Source organism: Ruditapes philippinarum, unplaced genomic scaffold (assembly GCF_026571515.1).
Source record: "Ruditapes philippinarum isolate M1 unplaced genomic scaffold, ASM2657151v2 ctg788_1_1_1_1, whole genome shotgun sequence".
NCBI classification, from domain to species: Eukaryota; Metazoa; Mollusca; class Bivalvia; order Venerida; family Veneridae; genus Ruditapes; species Ruditapes philippinarum.
The window spans coordinates 40,134-63,743 of record NW_026853814.1 but is presented as its reverse complement, the minus strand read 5'-3'; the positions used below and the strand labels follow the sequence as shown (position 1 = coordinate 63,743).

Sequence of the window (23,610 nt, the reverse complement as noted above, 5' to 3'; positions counted from 1 at the left end):
AATACGTCTTAATTCCTTTTTATCATGTTATAATAATTATGTTTTCATAAGAAATTTTAAATTAAGACATAGATCTATTAGCACTAAGCAGATTTATATTTTTACTGAAATGAGTGAACACGGAGTAGCAATACTTATATTCAAGGATTTATAGTACATGTAATATAAATCCGTGATATATTAAAAAATACATGGTAAACCCGCAAATGACCACAGGAAAACAACACAATTTGTTCGATTAAATCAAAAATTAATAGTTTAACAATCAAGCGCACCATTGCCCAAAAAGAAAATAAAAAAGTCAATTTTTCTATCTTATTGTATGTATTTATCGATAGGTGCAAAAGAACCTTTGATATAGCATCAATTTATAAAAGTCTACATTTGCTCTGTAAGTGTTTTTGCCAAATTCAAATGTATAATACTATTGCACGTTAATGATTGTCTTGCAAAATTATTAACTTGTTTACATCGCGAAAACTGGTAACTGTCAAAATCTGGACATTATATAGACTAGTTTAGTGTCAGTGAACAGACTTAAGATTTGACTTTGTTATTTTATTCATTATTTGAACACCTATAAGTTATCAAAATATCTTTAGTTTTCAATGAAAATGAAAATATTTAATGTCAAAGTACCTGTACCCAAAGGGAACCGACACAGTGTTGGAATAGTGTAAAAAAAGTAATTCTAGAAAAAATATATAGTTTATAGATAATATATATTATATATAAACTATATATTTTTTCTATAATTACTTTTTAGCTCGACTATTCGATAAGAATAAGTAGAGCTATTGTAGTCACCCGAGTGTCGGCGTAACCACTTATGTTAAAGTTTTTGTAATAGTTCAAATATTTTCAAAGTCCATTGACATATGGCTTTGAAACTTTGCACACTTGTTCACCATCATGACCCCAACCTGTAGACAGGAGGAGGTAACTCTATCAAGCATTTTGACAGAATTATGCCCCTTTTTCGACTTAGAATTTACGTTAAAGTTTTTGTAATAGTTCAAATATTTTCAAAGTCCATTGACATATGGCTTTGAAACTTTGCACACTTGTTCACCATCATGACCCCAACCTGTAGACAGGAGGAGGTAACTTTATCAAGCATTTTTTTTTACTATCAAGCACTAAGAATAGTCGAGCGTTGCTGTCCTACCGACAGCTCTTGTTTACACTATCCCAACACTGTGCCGGGTCCCTTTGCCTGTACCTAGGAAAAAGTCTGATTGCATTGTTCTTATTATTTTTGTAAGAGTGCCCCAACTGAACAGCACCAGTCTTATCAAATGCATAATTCTGAGTTAAAAGTATTCAAAGATTTCTATGGCTTATTTTAGGTAAAAATGGCAAGTACGGAGAAGTTAACAGATGCTGAACTGCTTGGTCTAATCAGTCAGACAACAGGAGGGATACAAAACCAGGGAAGTCAACATATCACTACGGACCTGGAGAAAGTGCATGAAAGTACCTGTAGTAATGTGGAAAATCATGAGAATTCCTCTCCTCTTTCACTGGAAACCAAAGTGTCCTCTGTACTTGGGGGAACATTCATACATTCAGATAGCTCACAATCTGATATAATATTAGCAGCCAATGATTTAAATACGGAAAAACCCGATTCAAACTTATTTGCTTCAACAACACAGTCTGAATCTGACATTTCATCATCAAATGCATTTACAGTTCAGACAGCAAACCAGTCTGATTCAAACATTGTACATCCAACAGTTACACAGTCTGTATCACTATCATCTGAATCATCACTTGTAAATTCAATGTCACAGTCTGATGTAAAATTACATATAAAAGATGATATGCCATCTAATGTGAAATCATCTTCAATGTCTAATCCGAAGTCATCTGTCATAAAGTCATCATCATCTAATACAGAATCATCATCATCTGTTAAAATATCATCAACATGTGAATTAAAATCATCATCATCATCTAAAATAGAGTTGGAACCAGAGTCACCTTCAATAGCACAGCATGAAATTCCATCCACGCCGTGTCCACAGTTAGATACGTGCTTGAACAATGTCAGGAAAACCATGGATAAAAAATCAGACTGTACCAATCTGTCGAAAGAAGAGGCCATCAAACTAGTTCATGAATGCAGAACTGAGTTAGAAGCTACTAAGAAGAAATTGCACAGGAGTGAACGGCAGCTGACTAAGGCAAATGATTATAACGAGGTTTTAAGGAGTATGGTACTTAACTTTATATATACTTGACATTAGATATAACCACTTGACATAATATTAAATTATCTTCATATAATTTTCAATTAGATATAACCACTGTCTTTAAATAGTTTGCCATTTATTTAACAGAGTTTTCTACATGTATTTGAAAGTTTTGATAAAAAGTGATTTTCTTTTAACACTCTTTTAACTTTTAAAGTTATTAATAGACAGTAACTCTTAAATGATGGGCTACTTATGGGAAACACTATTTTAAGGGCAAAAAGTCCCCATAAGCAGGGCTCATCCGGAAGGGCGATTCAGGCGAAAACTTCGCCGTGTATATTTCCATTTCGCTCTCACAATTGATCAAAGAGAAGTCAACATCGCCGATAAAATCTTAATTCCCAAAGAATAATTACTTGGCGATGTAAAGAGCAGAGATTGTATACGCCCATATGACAACTGCTAATTATCATTATCCAATCAGAGCGTCGCTTTATACTACCCTTCTACCTGTATGCAAAGCGATAGACCGCCTACTCTAGACAGTAAATAATGTGAGCATCGGCCCGAAACGGGTAAAATTGTGTGACAGTTTTGCGAGTTTAATACGGGATTTGGCGATAATTATAGATTGTTTTTTCCCGATCATCTAAACACATGCAAATCTTCCCTATTTGATATACACGCGGTGTTTAACCCGAGTAAAGGCGATCTGCAATGGGTTTTTCACGGCTATCACAAAACTGTTAGTCAATTAAAAATAATCAATTTCATTAATGATCAGCGACCGGATTAAAAACTTAATCATAGTTTTGAATGATTTCAGTCTGTTAACATAAATTAGTTAACATAAATTAAAAAATTGTTATGTCGCTCACGTCATGGCTACAGGGCGAAATGCCCAAACCTAGAAGTAAAAGAAAGTTACTGATTCTGACGCAAAAATTTAAGGAAGCCAATTCGCAAAAATCTTACGATTGGTATGTTGAAGACAGTGAGAGTGTTTGGCATTGTTATCTTTGTAGAAATGCCAAATTTGACACAGCTTACGCACGTGGGCACGACATCCCGGAAAAACTACGAATCATGATCGGCATGCTACATATCAATCGTATATCATGTGAACATGTATATAACGGAAAGAAGTGTTCTTATTGTTTCAATATATATATTTGTTTTTATGTCATAAATATGACGCTCAGATTAAGATGTTTGAAAATTGTTTTATAAGCATAACTATATGTACATAAATATGACATTACAACATGCAAGATCATATAAGAATTTTCTGTAATCAGAACAGAATAGGCAGATTTTGTTTGAAACTTTATCTTCTATTAAAAGTGAGGAAAGTAAAAATATGAAATTAATTTATTCATCAAATTTTTTTTACACATTATTATCAATAAATCTACATGAAAATATATAAACAAATATGTAGAGAAAGCTTATAAATTAGCTGATAAATAGTTTAATTGTGTTTATATTATAGTTAAGGATGTATAGCCATGCATGTTAATGCATACACATTGGGCTGTTTCCCTTCTCCCTATTTTTCGCGAGGAAGTCACTTCTCCCTAAAATTTCCCCCCAGGATGAGCCCTGCATAAGGTCTAGTTTATAGGAGGATACTTCTGAATTGGTTCATTAAACAATAAAATTTAGTGATCACATGTTTATTTTACAGGTTGAGAAACTAAGTAGTGAAATTCACCGGGTGAAAACTGTACAAACATGCAGTGTACATGTACAGGTAGATAAGGAGGACTTTCTGAATTATACCACAGGTGAATTTTGTGATGAGGAAATAGAAAAAATAAATCTGACTATTATCATAGTAACTGGTGATGTAGATAATTCATGACAAGTTTGAAATATGTATGATTTAGTTAAGACACGTCAAGTATATTTTTTTGGTTAAAAAAACAGGTTAGTGTTTGTTAGTAAGTATATACATGAAATGAAATCTTGTGGCACAATGACAGAATTAATTGAATTCATGCTGACTTAATCAAGGCTCCCATAAGTGGGAGTTTGGGAGTAATTTACCCTTTGATTTTGGGTTGTGACTTCCAAAATGTAATGCTTTTTCTTCTTTACCTATATAATGTGACGTCCAATGTCGGACAATTTGCACTCTCTGACTTTAAGTTTGGAACTTAATGGAAGCCCCTACTATTTAGACAAGTTGTAGACATTATGTTTTGTATCTTTACACAGTATGATGCTCTTTTTGGAAGAATTTGAAAAATGGAACAATTTCATCGGACAAAATATAATTCTAACCAGTTATTATGTATGTTTTGTATGTATGTTAAGTTTATTTATAACAGATATTTTTATCATGTCAAATGAATAACTGCTTTTTTTTAAAGAGTGGATTGTTTTCACTGTTAGTGAGAAAAAATTAGATTTCCAGGCCCTGACTCTTAAATATTTAATGTTACACAACAGGAGTTGACACTATGCCAAAATGGAATGCCGATGATGAGTCAATGAAAATGTCTGTCGAGACAAGTGAGACACCTGATGTAGCTATAGTCACTCCTGAGATACCTTCTACACTGCAGGTACTTTGTATGTTACTTTTAAGCCAGAAAGTGTTGTAGATTTAGAATTATAGTAAATTAACTTGTATTGAAGGTACCATATTTGCTTGAAATGTTTGAATGTATTAAGAGCATTAAGTATTCCGAGATTCAATTGGCTTGCTGGGATTGTGGGTGTTACAAATGCTTAGTTACCATGGTGATGCTGTATTTCTTATACAAAGTGTCTGTTACTGTAACTCCAACATTAGTTTATTCATCAGGGCTGGCAAAATCAATTGTCCGTATTGCCCAGGTTGTCCAACAGCCTGTACAGACAAGTGAAGATTTTCAAGAATTAACTATGTAAATATCATACGGACAAAATGAAAAATGCTTCACTTAAAAACGAACAAGTATGTCAAAATCAGATTTTGCCAGCCCTGTTCATGTTAAGATGTTGTTTTTTATTTACATAGAAAAATGATAGAACGTTTGTTAATCAGTCATTTTATGAATCTGATAATTACTGTTACTTCACTGTAATTATCTTATAAATTCAGTCTTTTTAAAGAGAGAATCTAACACGAAATGGTTTTGCTTTGTTGTATTAGCAGGCAGGCTCAGAGATGGACGCTATCTCTATAGCTGACAGTATAAAACAGGCAGCAGAGGCTGTGGTACAACAACAACAGGCCAACATGCTGCAGGATCAAGGTTATGTGTATGACGATCATTCGGGCCTCTATTACCACCCAGCCACTGGTTATTACTATGATCAAGTTAGTATAAAATCTTAATACACTTTCAAGATTTTCAGATGAATGTCCTTTTTTTTCTGGTATGAATATGCAATATTGAATAGGCCCAGTAAACTGTTTTTCTTTCTTAGTTCAAACAACATACTATCATTTTGACAATTTTATAGAAGATTGGAGGTTGAAATACATTATCTTTCATCTTGACATAATGTCACATTACTAAGCTGGAGTATTCCAAATATGGAAGCTGGACAGGTCCAATTAATGAATTATTTAAAGGGTTAAACTCACAAAATATAAGTACATGACAAGTTTATTTTAAAAGAATTCAGCAGATAAAGATAGGGTTAGAAAGAGAGACATCTTTGAAATCAATCTGGCTAGGAACTTTGGAAGTTTTAGACAAGGAAGCATCCAGCTAGCTTACAAATGTCAGGAATTCTACTCAGGTGCACAAAGGGGTCAGCTGAAGTCTTCCACCTTTATTGCTGGAAGTTGCGACATAAAACCCAAAAAGAACATAAACATCATATCAAAGCTCTTTCTTAATACAATGCATTTCTTAAGATATAATGAATATAATATTAATCTGGTCAGAAATAATATTTTAAATAAAATAAGTATTTCATTCAAGTTTTATCTTTACCTCTATTTACAGCACAAGTCATTATTCTATGATCCTAAGACGGGCATCTACTATTATTATGACTATGACACTGGTGAATACCTATTTCATTCTCAGATAGAGATTCCTACACAAAGTCAGGTATGATATTTGGTTATTATCTTTCCTAGGACTTGATATTTATATGATTTTGAATTAAATCTATACACCATTTCTTGCTTCGTGGATTTTTTTCATTATGTCAGGAGTGTTCGTGGACGAGTGGTTAAGTTCGTTGATTTCAAACCACTTGCCCCTCACCACTGTGGGTTCAAATCTTGACGGGGACTTTGGATTTTTTTCATCTGAGGAAGCTATCCAGCTAGTTCTACTCAGGGGCGCGTTCCTTTCTAATGGGCACCTGAGGTCTTCCTCCACCAGTCAAGCTGGAACGTTGCCATATGACCTATACTGTTTCAGTGTGATGTAAAATCCAATAAAACAAACAAACAAACAAAATCATTATGTTATGTCAAATAAAACCTCAGTGGAGTTAATTTAAAAGTGAAAACAACAAAAGTAACAAAAAATTAATAAAACTAATAGTATATGACTGTAATGCTGAATTGTTAGTTTTGACTGAGAGCTATCAAAATTCTGCAAATTTATGTTTTAAGACAACAGAACAGCCAAACTTCATGGATCATGATCAGTCTAAGAAAAACCTTTCCAAAGTTAGAAAATCTAGAAATACAGCAAGAAAGAAAAGGGACAATGAGAGGCATTCAGCTGATGACAAAGTAAGTTCAACTCGAAACATAACAATTTATTAGGAAACTTATAATGTCTAATATTATAAAGAATTAATGAAAAGATAAAATAATTTTGACCGAGTGAAGTGGAAAAATGGTTTGAATTTTTTTTAAAGTTTGCCATCACAAACTTGTTTAAAACTTTAAAGATGAAGTTTAGAAATTGAACTGTTACATATTTAACTTTTACCATGCTAAATGTTATAACTGGAACTGTCCATATATTAATATGGACAAAACCAGTCATCAACTTAACTTAAAGGGTAAATGTTAAAGGCCCATTATGCCTCACAAATCCATATTTTTTAGCTCGACTATTCGATAAGAATAAGTAGAGCTATTGTAGTCACCCGAGCGTCGGCATAACCACTTATGTTAAAGTTTTTGTAATACCTCAAATATTTTCAAAGTCCATTGACATATGGCTTTGAAACTTTGCACACTTGTTCACCATCATGACCCCAACATGTAGACACGAGGAGATAACTGTATCAAGCATTTTGACAGAATTATGCCCCTTTTTCGACTTAGAATTTACGTTAAAGTTTTTGTAATACCTCAAATATTTTCAAAGTCCATTGACATATAGCTTTGAAACTTTGCACACTTGTTCACCATCATTACCCCAACCTGTAAACAGGAGGAGGTAACTGTATCAAGCATTTTGACAGAATTATGCCCCTTTTTGACTTAGAATTTACGTTAAAGTTTTTGTAATACCTCAAATATTTTCAAAGTCCATTGACATATGGCTTTGAAACTTTGCACACTTGTTCACCATCATTACCCCAACCTGTAAACAGGAGGAGATAACTGTATCAAGCATTTTGACAGAATTATGCCCCTTTTTCGACTTAGAATTTACGTTAAAGTTTTTGTAATACCTCAAATATTTTCAAAGTCCATTGACATATGGCTTTGAAACTTTGCACACTTGTTCACCATCATTACCCCAACCTGTAAACAGGAGGAGGTAACTGTATCAAGCATTTTGACAGAATTATGCCCCTTTTTTTTACTTAGAATTTACGTTAAAGTTTTTGTAATAGTTCAAATATTTTCAAAGTCCATTGACATATGGCTTTGAAACTTTGCACACTTGTTCACCATCATTACCCCAACCTGTAAACAGGAGGAGGTAACTGTATCAAGCATTTTGACAGAATTATGCCCCTTTTTGACTTAGAATTTACGTTAAAGTTTTTGTAATACCTCAAATATTTTCAAAGTCCATTGACATATGGCTTTTATGGCTTTGAAACTTTGCACACTTGTTCACCATCATTACCCCAACCTGTAAACAGGAGGAGGTAACTGTTTCAAGCATTTTGACAGAATTATGCCCCTTTTTGACTTAGAATTTACGTTAAAGTTTTTGTAATACCTCAAATATTTTCAAAGTCCATTGACATATGGCTTTGAAACTTTTGCACACTTGTTCACCATCATTACCCCAACCTGTAAACAGGAGGAGGTAACTGTATCAAGCATTTATTTTTACTATCAAGCACTAAGAATAGTTGAGCGTTGCTGTCCTACGGACAGCTCTTGTTTTAATTCTTTATAAATGTGAAAACCATGTGTTTAAAAATGTTTATTAATTTATTTAGAGCTAGTTTGATGTTAAAACAACTGAGGAAAGTACCACAAAATGTGCAAGGTTGAATAATGTAAACAAAGTAGTATTTTGACTTTCATACAAAATACTAATTTACTATATTTTTACTAATTGACACATAGCAAAGAAAGTAAACGGTAGTTCATCTTTATGGCAAATGTTTTTTTAGAAACTGTAACAAGATACCAATAAATAAAAGTTTTTGAAAAATGAAACTGATAGCATTTCTGAGGCATAATGGGCCTTTAAGATATTGAATGAATAGCAAACAGTGCTGTCATGATCAGATGGCACATATATGCTAACTGATCTTCAGGTCTGCACTGGATGCATGGGTAAAATGAGTTGCCACCAGTAGGCTAAACGTTATATCATATAAATAATAAGATAACATAATAAATGCTAATTTCATTGTCAAGGAGAAAAATGACAGAAGTGTAAATTTTTAACACATTGTATAGTTATGAATATCATCAAAAAATCATAAAACTTTTGAAATCATTAAAGTGCGTATACATTTATATAGAAATAAAATATTGTCCATGCCTATTTTATATGGATAAACATGGAATCAGAAAATTACAACAAAAAAAAAAGAATTCATTGTATGGGAAAGCAGTATTTGTTGCATATACATTGTAGTGAAATGAAAACAATTATTTTATGCCCATAGTCTGTTCCTTACATTGAGTAACAAAACAGTGGAATGTGTGGTATAATACAAATGACTAGATTTTAAAAAAGTATGCAATAAGCATTGTGCTATAAAAAGTATCTTTATTTAACTATGTCGTTACCATGCAAATATTTTATTGAATTAGCTTTAATAAAATGATTTCAAATTTTCTCTTGAAAGTAAGCAAATCAATTATGTTATTGAATAGAAGTTTTCAAAATTAAATAAATATCAGCCTTTATTTTCTCTTTTTCTTTTCTTCTGTCTATTCTCAGTGCAACAGAATGGATGATGGAGTGATGTGTCAAGTTTTGTTGGGATTGGAAGACTTGAAGATTTCACCGTATGCGAGAAATGCTCGGAAGCATGCCCTAGGTAACTATAATCAGCAGAGCGACCTTGACCTAGATTCATTTTATTTCAGGTGTTCAAAAACCGGAAAGAGAGAAGACAAGCAGAGAAAGAAAATCAGTTGAGAAATAGGTCACAGCATAGAAGAGACTCATATCACGAAAAAAGGGAAAGAAAAAGAAAATATACAGATATTGTTGACAGTGGTGAAAGTGGTAATGACAGACGCCGAAGGTCAGGTGAAGAAGGTTATAGGTCAGAGAGGAAGAGTAAGAGAGGTTATAGGTCATATGATAGAAATGAAAGAAGGGGCAAGCGGAGAAGTAGAAGTAGGTCTAAACGAAGACATGGCAAAAGGGAGTATGGAAAAGAGTTGAAGGAGATGCATAGTGATGAAAATGATGTTAAGGTGAGAGAAAATGATCATGGTGAGAGAACAAAAGTTAAGAAAAGAAATGAAAGGAAAAAACATACAGAGCCATCTGCCAAAATGACAAAGTCCAAGACTTTACAATCAAAAGACAGTAAGTTATCCGGTAAGGATGAAGTTGATGACGGTGATGAGGATCTTACAACAAATAGTGCTGAAGAGTTTGATCTTGACTCTGAAAATGAGTTTATTGTTATAGATGATGCAGATGAGGTTATTGAGATAGATGGTGAAGAACATGTTGATGATGATAATATGAATGATGCAAACGAATCTGATAATTTAAAAGATACTGCAGTAATCAATAATTTCAAGGATGACCATCAGTTAAACAGTATGGAAAGTAATTCAAGAAAGTCACATGAAAAGAAATCTGAAAGGAGGCATCATCATAGAGAAAGGCGTAGTGAAAGTAGTAGAAGTTATCGTAGTCATAGTGATGGTAGTGAGAATGAAGCTGAATCAGGGGAGCTTACTGACTCAGATATTGAACAGTCAAGTGAGAGTTACAGTTCTTACTACAGTGATACTGATGAAGATATGTATGAAGATATGGATGGGAATGAAAGCTATGAAGAAGAACAAGGTTTGACTGCTGTACTGTAGATATGTATTTATTATATTCACTTTTTTATCCCATAAATTAAAAAAAATATCTAAAAAGAGGAGAAAATATTTCAAGTTTAAAAAAATGACTCAATTGAAAGAGGTAAGTTTCATATGTATTGTAAATAACAATAGCACTAGTTGATTAAATTGTAAATAATTTCATATTTTAAACAACTTTATTAATTTTGTTATGAAGTTTTGAATACCAAGAACAAGCAATTGTTCAAGCTTGAAATAATGTACCACCAGATATATCCATAAACAAAACTGGAAAGTTTCCATATTGCATTTATTATGTCTCCCCCACCTCGGGGGGAGACATATTGTTTTTGCCCTGTCCGTCAGTCCGTCCGTCCGTCCGTCCGTCCGTCAGTCCGTCAGTCCGTCCGTCCATTCTTCGTTTCCGGACGATAACTAGAGTTCCTTTTGACCTACAGCCCTCAAACTTCATAGGATGATTGGTCTTATAGAGCTGATGATCCCTATTGTTTTTGGGGTCAGTAGGTCAAAGGTCAAGGTCACAGTGACCGTTGGTCAATTTCTCGTTTCCGGATGATAACTAGAGTTCCTTTTGACCTAAAGCCCTCAAACTTCATAGGATGATTGGTCTTATAGAGCAGATGATCCCTATTGTTTTTTGGGGTCAGTAGGTCAAAGGTCAAGGTCACAGTGACCGTTGGTCAATTTCTCGTTTCCGGATGATAACTAGAGTTCCTTTTGACCTACAGCCCTCAAACTTCATAGGATGATTGGTCTTATAGAGCTGATGATCCTATTGTTTTTGGGGTCAGTAGGTCAAAAGGTCAAGGTCACACTGACCGTTGGTCAATTTCTCGTTTCCGGATGATAACTAAAGTTCCTTTAGACCTACAGACCTCAAACTTCATAGGATGATTGGGCTTTATTGAGCAGATGATCCCTATTGTTTTTGGGGTCAGTAGTTCAAAGGTCAAGGTCACAGTGACCGTTGGTCAATTTCTCGGTTTCCGGATGATAACTAGAGTTCCTTTTGACCTACAGCCCTCAAACTTCATAGGATGATTGGTCTTATAGAGCAGATGATCCCTATTGTTTTTGGGGTCAAAGGTCAAGGTCAAGGTCACAGTGACCGTTGGTCAATTTCTCGTTTCCGGATGATAACTAGAGTTCCTTTTGACCTACAGCCCTCAAACTTCATAGGATGATTGGTCTTATAGAGCAGATGATCCCTATTGTTTTTGGGGTCAAAGGTCAAGGTCACAGTGCAGTGGGGGAGACATGCGCTTTTTTACAAAAGCATCCTCTAGTTATTTTCTTTTATAAGATTATTTTGTAAAAATCAAAATTATCATATGTAGCTAGATATACCTGTAGAAACACAAGAGAAGACAACTTTTGCTGATTTTTGACTTTCATATGTTTTAGTTTATTTAGAATTGATTTTAGTTATTGTAGAAAGCCAAGTCTCATTTTGTAATTTTTCCATGGAACCATCGATTGTAAAATTACCTGCTCCATGAAACAATAGCTTCCAACTGACAGGGTTTGAACCCAGTCAGCCATCAATCGTTAGATTACTAGTCTGATGCATTAACCACTCTACCACTGGTTATGTATGTGCATGCTTTAGCTAGTTTTAGCTAGTAACAGAACAAGGCTATTCAAAAAGTTGTCATAAATAAATGTAGAAATAAATAAATATATATTTTTTCAGAGGTGGCAGGAAGTTATCCCCCTTGTATAAGAATGATGGTCTTGGAGTCGGATTATCTCCCTGTAGGAACATTGCACATTGTAACATGTACTGGAGCAAAACTTGGCAGAGAAAACTGTGATATTTGTATACCAGACCTTAATGTTAGCAAGGTAAAGATTTTACTTTGGCCAAAAGATTAAGACATTGATCAGTTCTGCTTGGATGAAAGTTTTCAAGGAATATTTCAGAATTCAGGACAGTCCAACATCTTAAAATTTTCTTTTTTGTAATATATAAAAAAATGATATATTGTATCTATATTTCCTTATTTGAAAAGTAGTTAAATATTTGCAGTTGACAGTTGTGTTTAACTGATATAAGTATCAACTACACCCTTTATTATTTATTTGTTCTTAATAGATGTAAATACTTAACATCAGGTTTGGAAGAAATCAGTTGTTGCTTAGCTTGATATGGAAGATATATCTATTTATCACATTACGCTTTTGCGACCCTTGGAAATGGTATTACATGGCCCTTATACAAACAGAGTATAAAAACGTGCTAATTATAAGTATTACACTATAGGCATGACAATGAGAAAATGATTCTTTTTCACTTAAAACAGTCTTTATTTTGGGTATGTGATAAATAGAGTATTATATTCGTATAGGTTCATTACTGAATTTATTGAACTTGTTGAATAAAATATTAAATTCAGTATTGAACTTACACTCATTCAATATCCTGTATATATAAGGTATACTGTTATTTCAGGTACATGCTGAGATTCAGTACAATGAAGGTGCTAGTCAATATGAGATATATGATCACGCTAGTCAGAATGGAACTTTTCTCAATGATCAAAGATTATCACCTGTAAGTTGTAATAAAAAGTCTTTTATATTGTGGTTTTGTAGTTTAATTTTGTTGCCTCTAAAAAAGAAAACAGTATCCCTCCAGAACGTCCAAAACAACAAATTGGAAATGTTTTAAGCTTGGTTTGATTGTGCCTTTTAATGGGTCCAAGTGACTGTTCATGCCCCCTATCACTGGCTCAAGCAGAAATCAATATTTAATATGAAATTTTGTACATTTAGAAACGTTCTCAGATGCCGGTTGTCATTGAATGTTCAATATGACACATTTGCCATTCTTTGCTGTTTTTTTGTCCTAAGATTGCTTTTTGGTACCGTTTATAGTATGTCGTATTCCTTCTGAAAACAGATGTGGTTTACATATGCAATAAAAAGAATCAAACACGCTGTCAGTACATACAGAATATTAGCTTCAGTAAACGTTTTTGTGTCTTGGGGCTAATATTGTCGTCCAGAAATGTAAGATTTATACTATAAATTCTTCCAATAAAGTTTAGAATGAATATTCGTAATATCGGTAAATTTTCTGATTATAGACAATAATTGTGCATAGCTGTATTATGTCATAAATAAGTCACCCTCGCGTCTCTCAGGATATTATCTCCGTGATACTTTAATGGAAATTGGCAGGCCTTTTACAATGTTAAAATTACCCTGATAGATATAGTCTACCAAACAGTAAGTTCTTATCTATAAATCTCACATAAAGTTTGTTGATATAGAAAACATCAGATTTATAGGAATGACGTTCTACTATATTAAAATAGCATTCTAACAGCAAATTTTTAATTATTGATTAACGCCTTTAACAGATCTGAGTGAAGATTTGTTTTAAGTCAGATACATGTTAAGCCTACCAATATTCTAGTACTACTTCTGTAAAACATGTCCAGTTGAACCATGTACGTTATTGCAAGCATAAAGCAAGCAGCCACAGAATGGTACTTTTATTTTCGATTTTACCTTATTAAACTTAATCAACTAAATGAAAAAAAATTGTAGGCACACGGAAACTTTTTAAGGTCATATTGCGCCTTTACATCTGATCTGGTGGAGAAAAAACTTTGCATTATTACAGGGACAGGTAGGCTTCTGAATAGAACCTACAATATTCCTTAAGCTAGCTGGATAGCTTACTGACCTAAAAGAATCCAAAGTCCCTGTCACGATTCAAACAAGGGGCAAGGTCTGTCCTTTTCATAGTGTATTTTAACTCTTTCCCATTGTCTTTGAATAATTTTAGTTATTTAATTTAAGTAATAAGTTGATTAATACTTTTAAAATATTTATTTCATTTTAATTCAGAAATCAAAGTTTTGTCCAAGGAGGAAAGACTACGCCAAAAGAAGCAAGAATTAAACCAAATCAAGAAAAGATATGGTCTAAAGGTATGGATACATCATTGTAACAGGAAAGATAATAGGGATGAAATTTCATATCTGAATCATTATCATAGTTTATTTGATAATTAATTGTTTGATTGAATTAAAAAAGAAATTTCCAGGAGTAGTGCATTTTTTAACAAAGGCAAGAGCACAGAGAATTTTCTCAAACTTTGCATGATTTAAGATAATCATAATTGAAACAAATATTGATGAAATTAAAACTTAGGGGTCACAGTCCAACTAAGTTGTCTGCCCATGAAAGTTTGCTTAATTCTGTTGTTGTTGTTGACAATGGGCATGATCATTAATTTTAGAACTCGGCATATGAGAACAATGTAGAAGTGTTCAATAATCCTAACTACACGGACAAAGCTGAAGAGAGAAGGAAAATTGTAGGTAGTGATGTACCAGGTCAGAAACAAGAGGCACCTGCCTCTGTACATAGGTAAATTATACATTGTTATACCTCATCTTTTGTACCCAATCAATGCTTCGTATTCGTACCATGGGATCTCTTCAGGATCCAGTATATCCTTATTAAATTGTTGAGTGTATAAGACATTGTCCATGCTCGACATCCATTCTAATTTTCTGTCTGTTCACTTTTTTAGCCAACTAGGATGTTTCTATGATCTTAAAAGGTTTGATCATACTGCACACTGTTTCTAAGGAGGAACAAGGTTATATTGCTTAACCATCACATTTTCATGTTATATATAATGGAAATTTTTTTCAGTCATCTTGTATTATGTATTTCTGGTATAATCCTCTATGCCTTTATACAGCTCTAGAATTTCACTATTTGATAAAAAGGTAAATAGTGCCCACTCAGGCAGTTATTGTACTTTTTTATCAGACCGCTACTGACACCTGAAAATATCGTTCTATTTAAAAGTTTGAATATTTTTGCGAAACTTCAATAATATATGTACATGTATAAGGAAGGTAGGTTAATTTAAGGTATAATATTGTACTTTATTATCGTTTCAGACCGATATCAACAGGCAATGTGGGTCATAAAATGTTACAAAAGATGGGCTGGAAGGAAGGTGATTCTCTTGGGAAGAATAATAAGGGTATTCAAGAGCCAGTAAGTTTTCATTTACTGAATAATTCTATTTACTTAAAGTTCCACACCTCTAGATTTGTATCAACTTTTTTCAAAATATAAAAACTATTCAAATTTATAAATATATTTGTAAAGTGTACAAAAAAAATGATTGTAAGCTTTTACTTTTCATGTATGTAGTTTTTTTCCTATAAGGTGATAAAGAAGGAGCTTGGAATATTAGCTCCAAATTTTTCTAAACAAGAGCACTGACATTTATTACACTTGTATAGATTCATGCTGACTAGAAGAAAAGCAGTGTTGAAGAACTTTAACTCTTTTAACTCTGTTAAGTCCCATTCTTTTTTATTATGCCCCTTTCTGCATTTCCCTTGATTTTTTTCCTGAATTAACTTGAAACTGAACATTTTGATAGATGATGACTAGGAGAAGTGCAGTGCATAATATTTTGCTCAGCATTGTTCAATATTAGATTATCTTTTTTATGAAATACTAGATAGCTAAGCTGTATGATTATGCGATCATAAAGAATCGTAATGTTTCTTTACTTTGAAGTATGATAATCTAGGATTCTGTACAGTCTAATTTGCTGTACCATACACCCACTTAGCTCTAGAGGGAGAGCATGAGATAAGTAATCCATAGGTGCCTGGTTTGAACCTGAGGGCGAGGCATAATTTCTCCATGACAGATAATCTGGGACATTGAATATAATGGTCATTTGTCTCTCACTGCTGATTGAGAATTCATGTGGGATAAATAGCTGGTAACTTGGCCAGAAATTGGTAATGACTGGTTAGTTATCCAGGAAAGCCTGTTAGATGGATTGACCACTGAGATAAGACCAAAAACATGACTGTGTTACATTAAGATCCAGAAAAACAGACAATTACATTCAGTCAACCAGTGCTTCTTTGATTATTTTCAACTGGAGTAGATATTCACTGAAATTGTTAAAAGATGGAAAAATACCTTAATGTTAAACACCTGTAAAAATAATGAAGTAAACCAGGTTTTGTGTGATATTAAAACAAACAGAGTATGTTATTGTAAATATTTCAGCATTGTTTCACTCAATCATGACATGTCATTAAGACAAACATTATAAACTTAGGAAGTGAAAAACAATGTTCCGTTTATCAATTTGTTGTTTACAGTGCAATATAGGATCTACATCAGAGTGTTTACTTTATTTATGAAAATGTTACATATTTTGCAATACGGTACACACATTATGATGGATATTATTTAAGCTAATAATGATGCAACGCTGCTGTAGTTTAATTGTCCACTATCTTTGAAATGAAAAACAAAATAGTTTGTTTGAGACATTAAGGGTCAAATGTTAAATGGCTAACTACATCAAGCCCATCTCTCTAAATGAAATTAATTTTCACTACTTATGATCCCTTCTTTTCTTAAAAGAAAGACAGCCTCCAAAACACGGTCAGATAGCCGAAGTTTATTATGTTTTGTGCAATAAGCTATGCACAAGAATGTTTAAATTCCATTTATTATTTACATCACAATAAAATTGGCTTATTCCATGAAATTTATGCATTTTATGAATGATTCCTTTTCATACACTGGGCCAGATTTTTATTTTAAAATACAAAATTTATATAGCTGTTGAATATCTGATTCTGACAGTTTAATAGATTTATCTAAATGCTGTTGCCAGTGTTGTTGGACACAAATAGTGATTATAGAATGTCACTGTTCCCTTTCCTGGTTCTGAAATGTATGCTAAATGTTATTATGTAAAAATGACCTTTTAAGTGCTCAAAACAGAAACAGTGTTGTATGTAATTGAGTTAAGCTGTCTAAAGGGCATGTTAGTTCTGTTGACAGGGCATGTTGGTTTTGTTGACAGGGCATGTTTGGTTAATCATTGGTAGTTTTCTGACCAGAACATGAAATAAGATTTATGTCATTCACACAATCTTTCAATAATCAGCTGTTAATGTTAATTTATTGATTTTAAAGTGCTTAACCCTAAGATCAGTAAAATAAAGGTTGAAACAATTAAACTTAAGATAAATATATTTATATCTTCAAGAACTATATAAATATCTGTCCAAGGCAGTAGAATGTAGAATATGTTATACAAATAATGACATTATTATCAATGCTTATTTTTTTTTGTAAATTGAAAGCAGCAACAAGAAAAAATGCAATGAAGAATGCAATGACATTCAATTTTTATGACATAGTGTAATTTGAAAACAAATATTATCAAAAGTCTAAGGTGATAAAAGTTTTAGATGGCAAAATTAATGATTTGATAAACTAGGTGCATAAAATATGTTAGTATTAAAAATTTTGAAAATCAAAATAATTTATTACTTTATAAACTGCATTGCTTTCTTTTCCAAACGCATATTACATAACAAAATGTTTGATTGAAAGCTTGTTACGTCCTTGCAGGGTTCCCATGCCTTATGGAGGTGACAACAAGACTTTTCCCCATCTTTTCACTTTTTGTTTTTTCGTCTAAATTTTGCATCTATTTTTATTATGAGAGCTTATTCAATCTATTACTTGTGTCATTAGCAGAATTTCATAAGGGCATAGAATTTAAATGGTAATGCGTTCATTGAGAAAATAGATTCAGTAATCAAAATTTAAAACCAGACACTCCTCTCTATCTATCCCTATCCCAGCATGCTTCTGTATGTGATTGAATTTATAAATACACAAATCAAGTGCTTTTGTACCAAATCACTTAAAGGATAAAGCTACATAAGGCTGTCTATAGTTTGAAGAAGATTTGTTTGCACTTTGATAGGTATTATTCCAAATGACCTAGGTAAATAAAAAAAGAAGATAATAACTGGATTGCAGAAGTGTCACTTCTATGCATACTAAAATTGAATGTTTTGAAAGGAAACAGTTTTTACCCCAATCATATATACATTTAATTTGTGTTTACATCAGCTTTTGTTTGGGATTGAAGGGGAAGTAGTGGTTGGCTTTATTGAATATTCCCTTTTATATTCCGTAATAGGGATATTGTAAATAGGTGCATCCCTGGCCGAGTGGTTACATCGTTGACGTCGAATCAGAGAAGCTGCGGGTTCGAATCCCGCCAGTGAATTTGGATCCTTTTATGTGACGAAGATACCCAGCAAGCTTATGGAACATTAGTGGTTCTACTTCACTAGTAAAGTTGGAAAGTCGTCATATGACCTTTACAGTGTTGATGCCACGTATAGCCCAATCCAAAAAGTTTTTAGGCCCTGTAGGCATTTGTATAAAAAATAAGTAACTTAGAAATTTATAAAAATGAAAATTTCATATAATTCTAGTATGTCTTTCTGTTTGGTTGTTTTAGATTTCTGTGACATTGAGAGCTAGTCAGAAGGCAGGACTTGGATCAGCTAGTGCCGGGGCTTTTACTGCCGATGATGCTAATACTGTTGACATGAGAAAAGCAAGTAGAAGACTACAAGCGCAACAAAGGTTCAAACAAATCGAAGGAAACAGTGAGCAAAAAAAACAAACGGTTACAAATAAGTCATGGACAAAGGGAGACACAGAGTTTACTTGACAATTTAAATACTGTATTCCCTTTAAGCTTTGTGTTCATATGAAAAGGAAGCATACATCATGGAGAAAGTAAAGAATTCTGGGGAGTTTTCTTAATGATGCACATGCAAAATGGTGGAACTGAGGAGGTGAAAAATGTGTGGCAAAGCCTTACTTTCCTCTGATTAAATGGTACATTTTGAAAATCCATTTGCGAAAATCCACAAAACGCTTGATAATGTGATTCATAATTACATCAAGAACATTAGGATACCTACCATATAATGTCATTTTCGATGTAACAGTCAACCAGAATTAAGTTGAGTTACAAACAAACTGTTTGACTAGTTGTAACAGGGAAATGCTGAAAATATTCAGTATAAACAGCAAATATATTGTGTTTTTGTTATGACTACGATTATGTTAGCTTTTTATGTGTTTAAATTATAAATATGGAAGCCAATTTCTTGTTGTTTTAAATGTAACCAATAAAGATGTGTGATGCGTAAGAGGTTCTGCATGTGACCCATTTGTTAAATGTTGAAAAAAATAAAATGGACTTTCTAAAGGAAGCGAAACATGGTAAAAATAAATATGTAGCAGGCTTTGCATTATCGAGTATGATCAGAGACCGGTATGTTATAATCAAAGGAGCTTATGTCCTCTCATACAAGCACCTGATTAAGCAGTACATGTATTCAACATTGATGATTTATTTATTTGAGACATCTGCAAGATTTCCTTTGCCAATGGTCTTACAATTTCTATAAGTTCGAAGACAGAAACTATGAATTCTTCATTAGAAGAAGCTAGCTTACAGAAGGCCTGTGTTCCTTTAGAACATATGACCTCTACAATGTCTATATGGTTTATAACCAACCAAACAAGAATATACAACACCAAGGACTTTGTTCTGTCAAAATCTTGTTTGTTTCAGAATTTACATCGCACATATTTAATTTTTTATCACATACAATAAATTGTGATGAAAAGTGTAACCTGACTTAATGGAAACTATGATTTGGCTATACACCTAATATCGCTGCTTAGTCCAACATATTAATTGTGAACTAAACTAAACTGTAACTTTAAAGTCCAAGGTAAAAGATGAAATTTAATCAGTTTTACTTACGATATGTGACCGAGGTATACCCAAGAATAAAGTGTCAGAAGGACAATTGGAAATAATTAACTGACTAGATATGATATGAAACACATTTAAATTAGATAAATGGTGATATTGGTGTACTTTGAGTTGCGTTATAACCAATCAAAATTGATTTTTGATATCAAGGAGGGATTTTCCAGAGACTTTAAATGTCGCCGTTGTAACTTATGCAATTCTGAATGCAAGAATCATTAAGTGTAAAGCCAATATTAGTAGCTAAACGTGTTATTTATAAAAAAATCATTGCATTGGAATGGCTTTTTATGCCAACGGGAGGGGGAGGTGGGGGGAGTTCATATTTTTTTCAGAATTTTATGATTATAGTCAGTAATAAAAATTATGACAGTATGATCAATTCATTAGGCTGATTTATGAATTTTCAAGGTAACAAATGCTTTCACTAACAGAAAATGTAAATGCAAGTTAACAGTTAGATCTTGTTCGAATAGACATTGAAAAAATCAAACGTATATTTTTTCATGTCACCACATAGATTATTATCAATTTGCAGCAAGAGTATATTAATGTCGTATTTCACGTTTCATACTCCTTATACATTAAGGTTTTTTACGTTATGTTGACAAGATAAACAATAAACATCATCAAGTGTTGTTGATCTTGTTTATCTTGTCAACATACCAGTTTCCTTCTCTTACAGAAGATATAAAACGATCCCTGTCCTTAGTCATAGAGCACCGTCAGTTCAGCTTTCGATTATGTACTACTCAACTTTTGCTAAGCACCATAAGTTAAATATTATATTATCACAAGTATAAAACAGATTTTATTTCCAATTTTTGAAAATTCTGATGTAGCCAATGCTTTGAGATAGTCCCCTGGCATGAATCGGTGTTGACTAATCGTTGCACATCGTCTAACATGGAAAGCATGCATCCCAATATTTTCCTGTTTTTGATCGGGTGTACAATCACATGTGACGTCTTTTGCTATATTGCGACTACCGGCTTATTGGTGTACACCACACCGTCTGGGAGATATAATGGCTATATGGTACGCCCGCCAGGAGGATGCTGGAGATAGGAAAAGGGCCACACGCCAGCTCAGCATCGGCCTTTGGTAGTTAAGGCACGTCGTGCAAGGTTTTCGACAGCAACTTCTCTTCGAAATTACCTTGCTAATGCTTCAGGGTCCGTTTTGTCACGCAGACGGTACGTAGAAGGCAGCATGATGCTAATTTGATATCGAAAACACCTTGCATACGTATCCTCATGACGCGTTTACATCGCCAGACCCGTTTGTAATGGACCATGGAGCATACACGGTTGACCATGCAACACTGGAGACACGTTCTTTTCACTGATGAGTCAAGGTTCTGCCTAGACTTCACAGATAGGCATGATCGACACTGGAGAAGACGAGGTGAACGGTTGCAGGATGACTGCTACGGAGGTGGGTCAGTTTTGGTGTGGGAAGGCATCAGCTGGGATGGATGAACCGACCTGGTTGTGCTAAGTAGAGGCACATTGGCAGTTCAGCGATACATAGACGGCATGTTAGACAATCAGGTTAGGTTGTATGCTAGTGCAGTCGGCGATCAGTTCATTCTAATTGATAATAATGCTCGCCCCATAGCGCCAGGATGGCCCAGGACTTCCTAGAGAGAAAGTCTATTGATCGCATGGACTGACCAGCTCGCTCACCTGATTTTAATCCAATAGAACACATGTGGAATCAGCTGCAGGTTAGAACTTCATCTCGTCAGCTGCAACCAATAACTATCCAGGACCTTGGAGCCATATAGGTCCAAGAATGGGCAGCCATATCCGTTAAAACGATCAGAAATCTAATAGGGTGTTTGAGAAGCCGCTGTTAAGCTGTCAGTGATAGTCACGATTCACAAGAAAACAAGAAAAAAAAAAATTTGAAAAATACGCTGCATGTTCTAAAATCTTTAAAAAGGGGATCCTTTTCCCTAGCACAAAATCAGAGTAAGACTCATTTATATGGTTAAATTCGTTCTTCAGCTGAATTGATAAAACATTAAATCAACATTAAATAACTTTCTCACGGCGTTAATAAAATTATCCCAAAACATATTCACACTCAAACATATGGTGCTTAGCAAAAGTTGAGTACATGTAGTATATCTAGCAAAAAAAGTTGAGAAAATATGTTATTTTTTGTTGAGAAAGAATTGTAGTCAAATTGTTATAAGTTTGTTGAAAATGCATAATGTCACTGAAGATCTTCCACGGCAGAATTTCCTTTTTTTGTTCTAGAGGGAGACGAGAAAATTCTTTGTTATTAAGAAAATCAATTATATAGAAATTTGAGGACTTGATAATGATACATGATTATCTTACTTAAACCAAATGACATTCAGATTTTATTGTGAAATAAGTAATAATTGGACTATGCAGTGCATTAAGGTCACCATGATAAGTATCAAATTGTCATCAAAAATTGTCCATGGTCATTTGCAAGAATGTCATTGATAACATTTGATAGAACTATACTTTAATTTAAACTATGAAATTCAATGGTAGATTCAATCATTGCTATGGAAAGTTAATTCCTGCTGGTGAAATTTACAGTTTGCTATGCAAAGCCAATGGCTGTTTTAAAGTAACTGGTTGCTATGAAAACTAAGCTTAAGAGGTCTAAGCTTTAACTCTTTGGCCTTTTTCATTTTGTTTTACCTATAAACATATAAGGAAAATCAAGGAGCCAATAGGGGGGCAGTTTTGACCCTAGGGCTTTTATTTGATGAAATTTGGTAGACATCCAGTAGAGATATTTCATTCTAAATATCTTCTAAACTTTAGGTCTTTTGGTTTTTTTAAAAAAGAAGATTTGTTTTCTATATGCATATCAAGAAAATAAATGACTACCTTGGGTGGGGCAAATTTTGACCTTGGAAGCGATTTTATTTGAATTAACTTAGTAGACAGCCACTAGGAAAAGTTTCATGCTAAATATCTAAGTTTTAGCTCTTTGTTTTTTTAAGAAGAATTTTAAAGTTTTTTCTTTCCGTTCTCATAGTAACCAGTTCAGCATGGAGTTCAATTTTTTGAGCAATATTTAAAAGGTGACCGCCCAAGGAACACACCTGGAAAGTTTAAATGAAATTGGCTTAGGGGTTTAAGAGGAGGTGTCGTTTAAAGTAAAAGTTTACGTACGGACGGACTGACGGACGACTTGCCCTCACAAATTGTAATCATGTCACTTTGTGATAGGTGAGCAAACTATGCATCGAACAAAAACAAATGCATCAAACAAAATCATTAAAAATATTCATAAAAATAGGTTACTATCACTTCAAATTACTGATACATTAACAACTTACAGATGAAAGA

General features: G+C 33.5%; 1 protein-coding gene across 1 annotated transcript; it reads left to right on the top strand.

The window, feature by feature from the left end:
- Positions 1 to 263: 263 nt before the first annotated feature.
- Positions 264 to 19,588, top strand: LOC132738006 (angiogenic factor with G patch and FHA domains 1-like). The gene is made up of 14 exons (XM_060725419.1): positions 264 to 391; positions 1,350 to 2,222; positions 3,889 to 3,988; positions 4,656 to 4,771; positions 5,347 to 5,511; positions 6,149 to 6,256; positions 6,772 to 6,894; positions 9,625 to 10,567; positions 12,284 to 12,435; positions 13,043 to 13,184; positions 14,449 to 14,531; positions 14,843 to 14,973; positions 15,519 to 15,618; positions 18,932 to 19,588. The coding sequence occupies exons 2-14, from the start codon at positions 1,356 to 1,358 to the stop codon at positions 19,145 to 19,147; spliced, it is 3,246 nt and encodes a 1,081-aa protein (XP_060581402.1). The 5' UTR covers positions 264 to 391; positions 1,350 to 1,355; the 3' UTR covers positions 19,148 to 19,588.
- Positions 19,589 to 23,610: the final 4,022 nt, after the last annotated feature.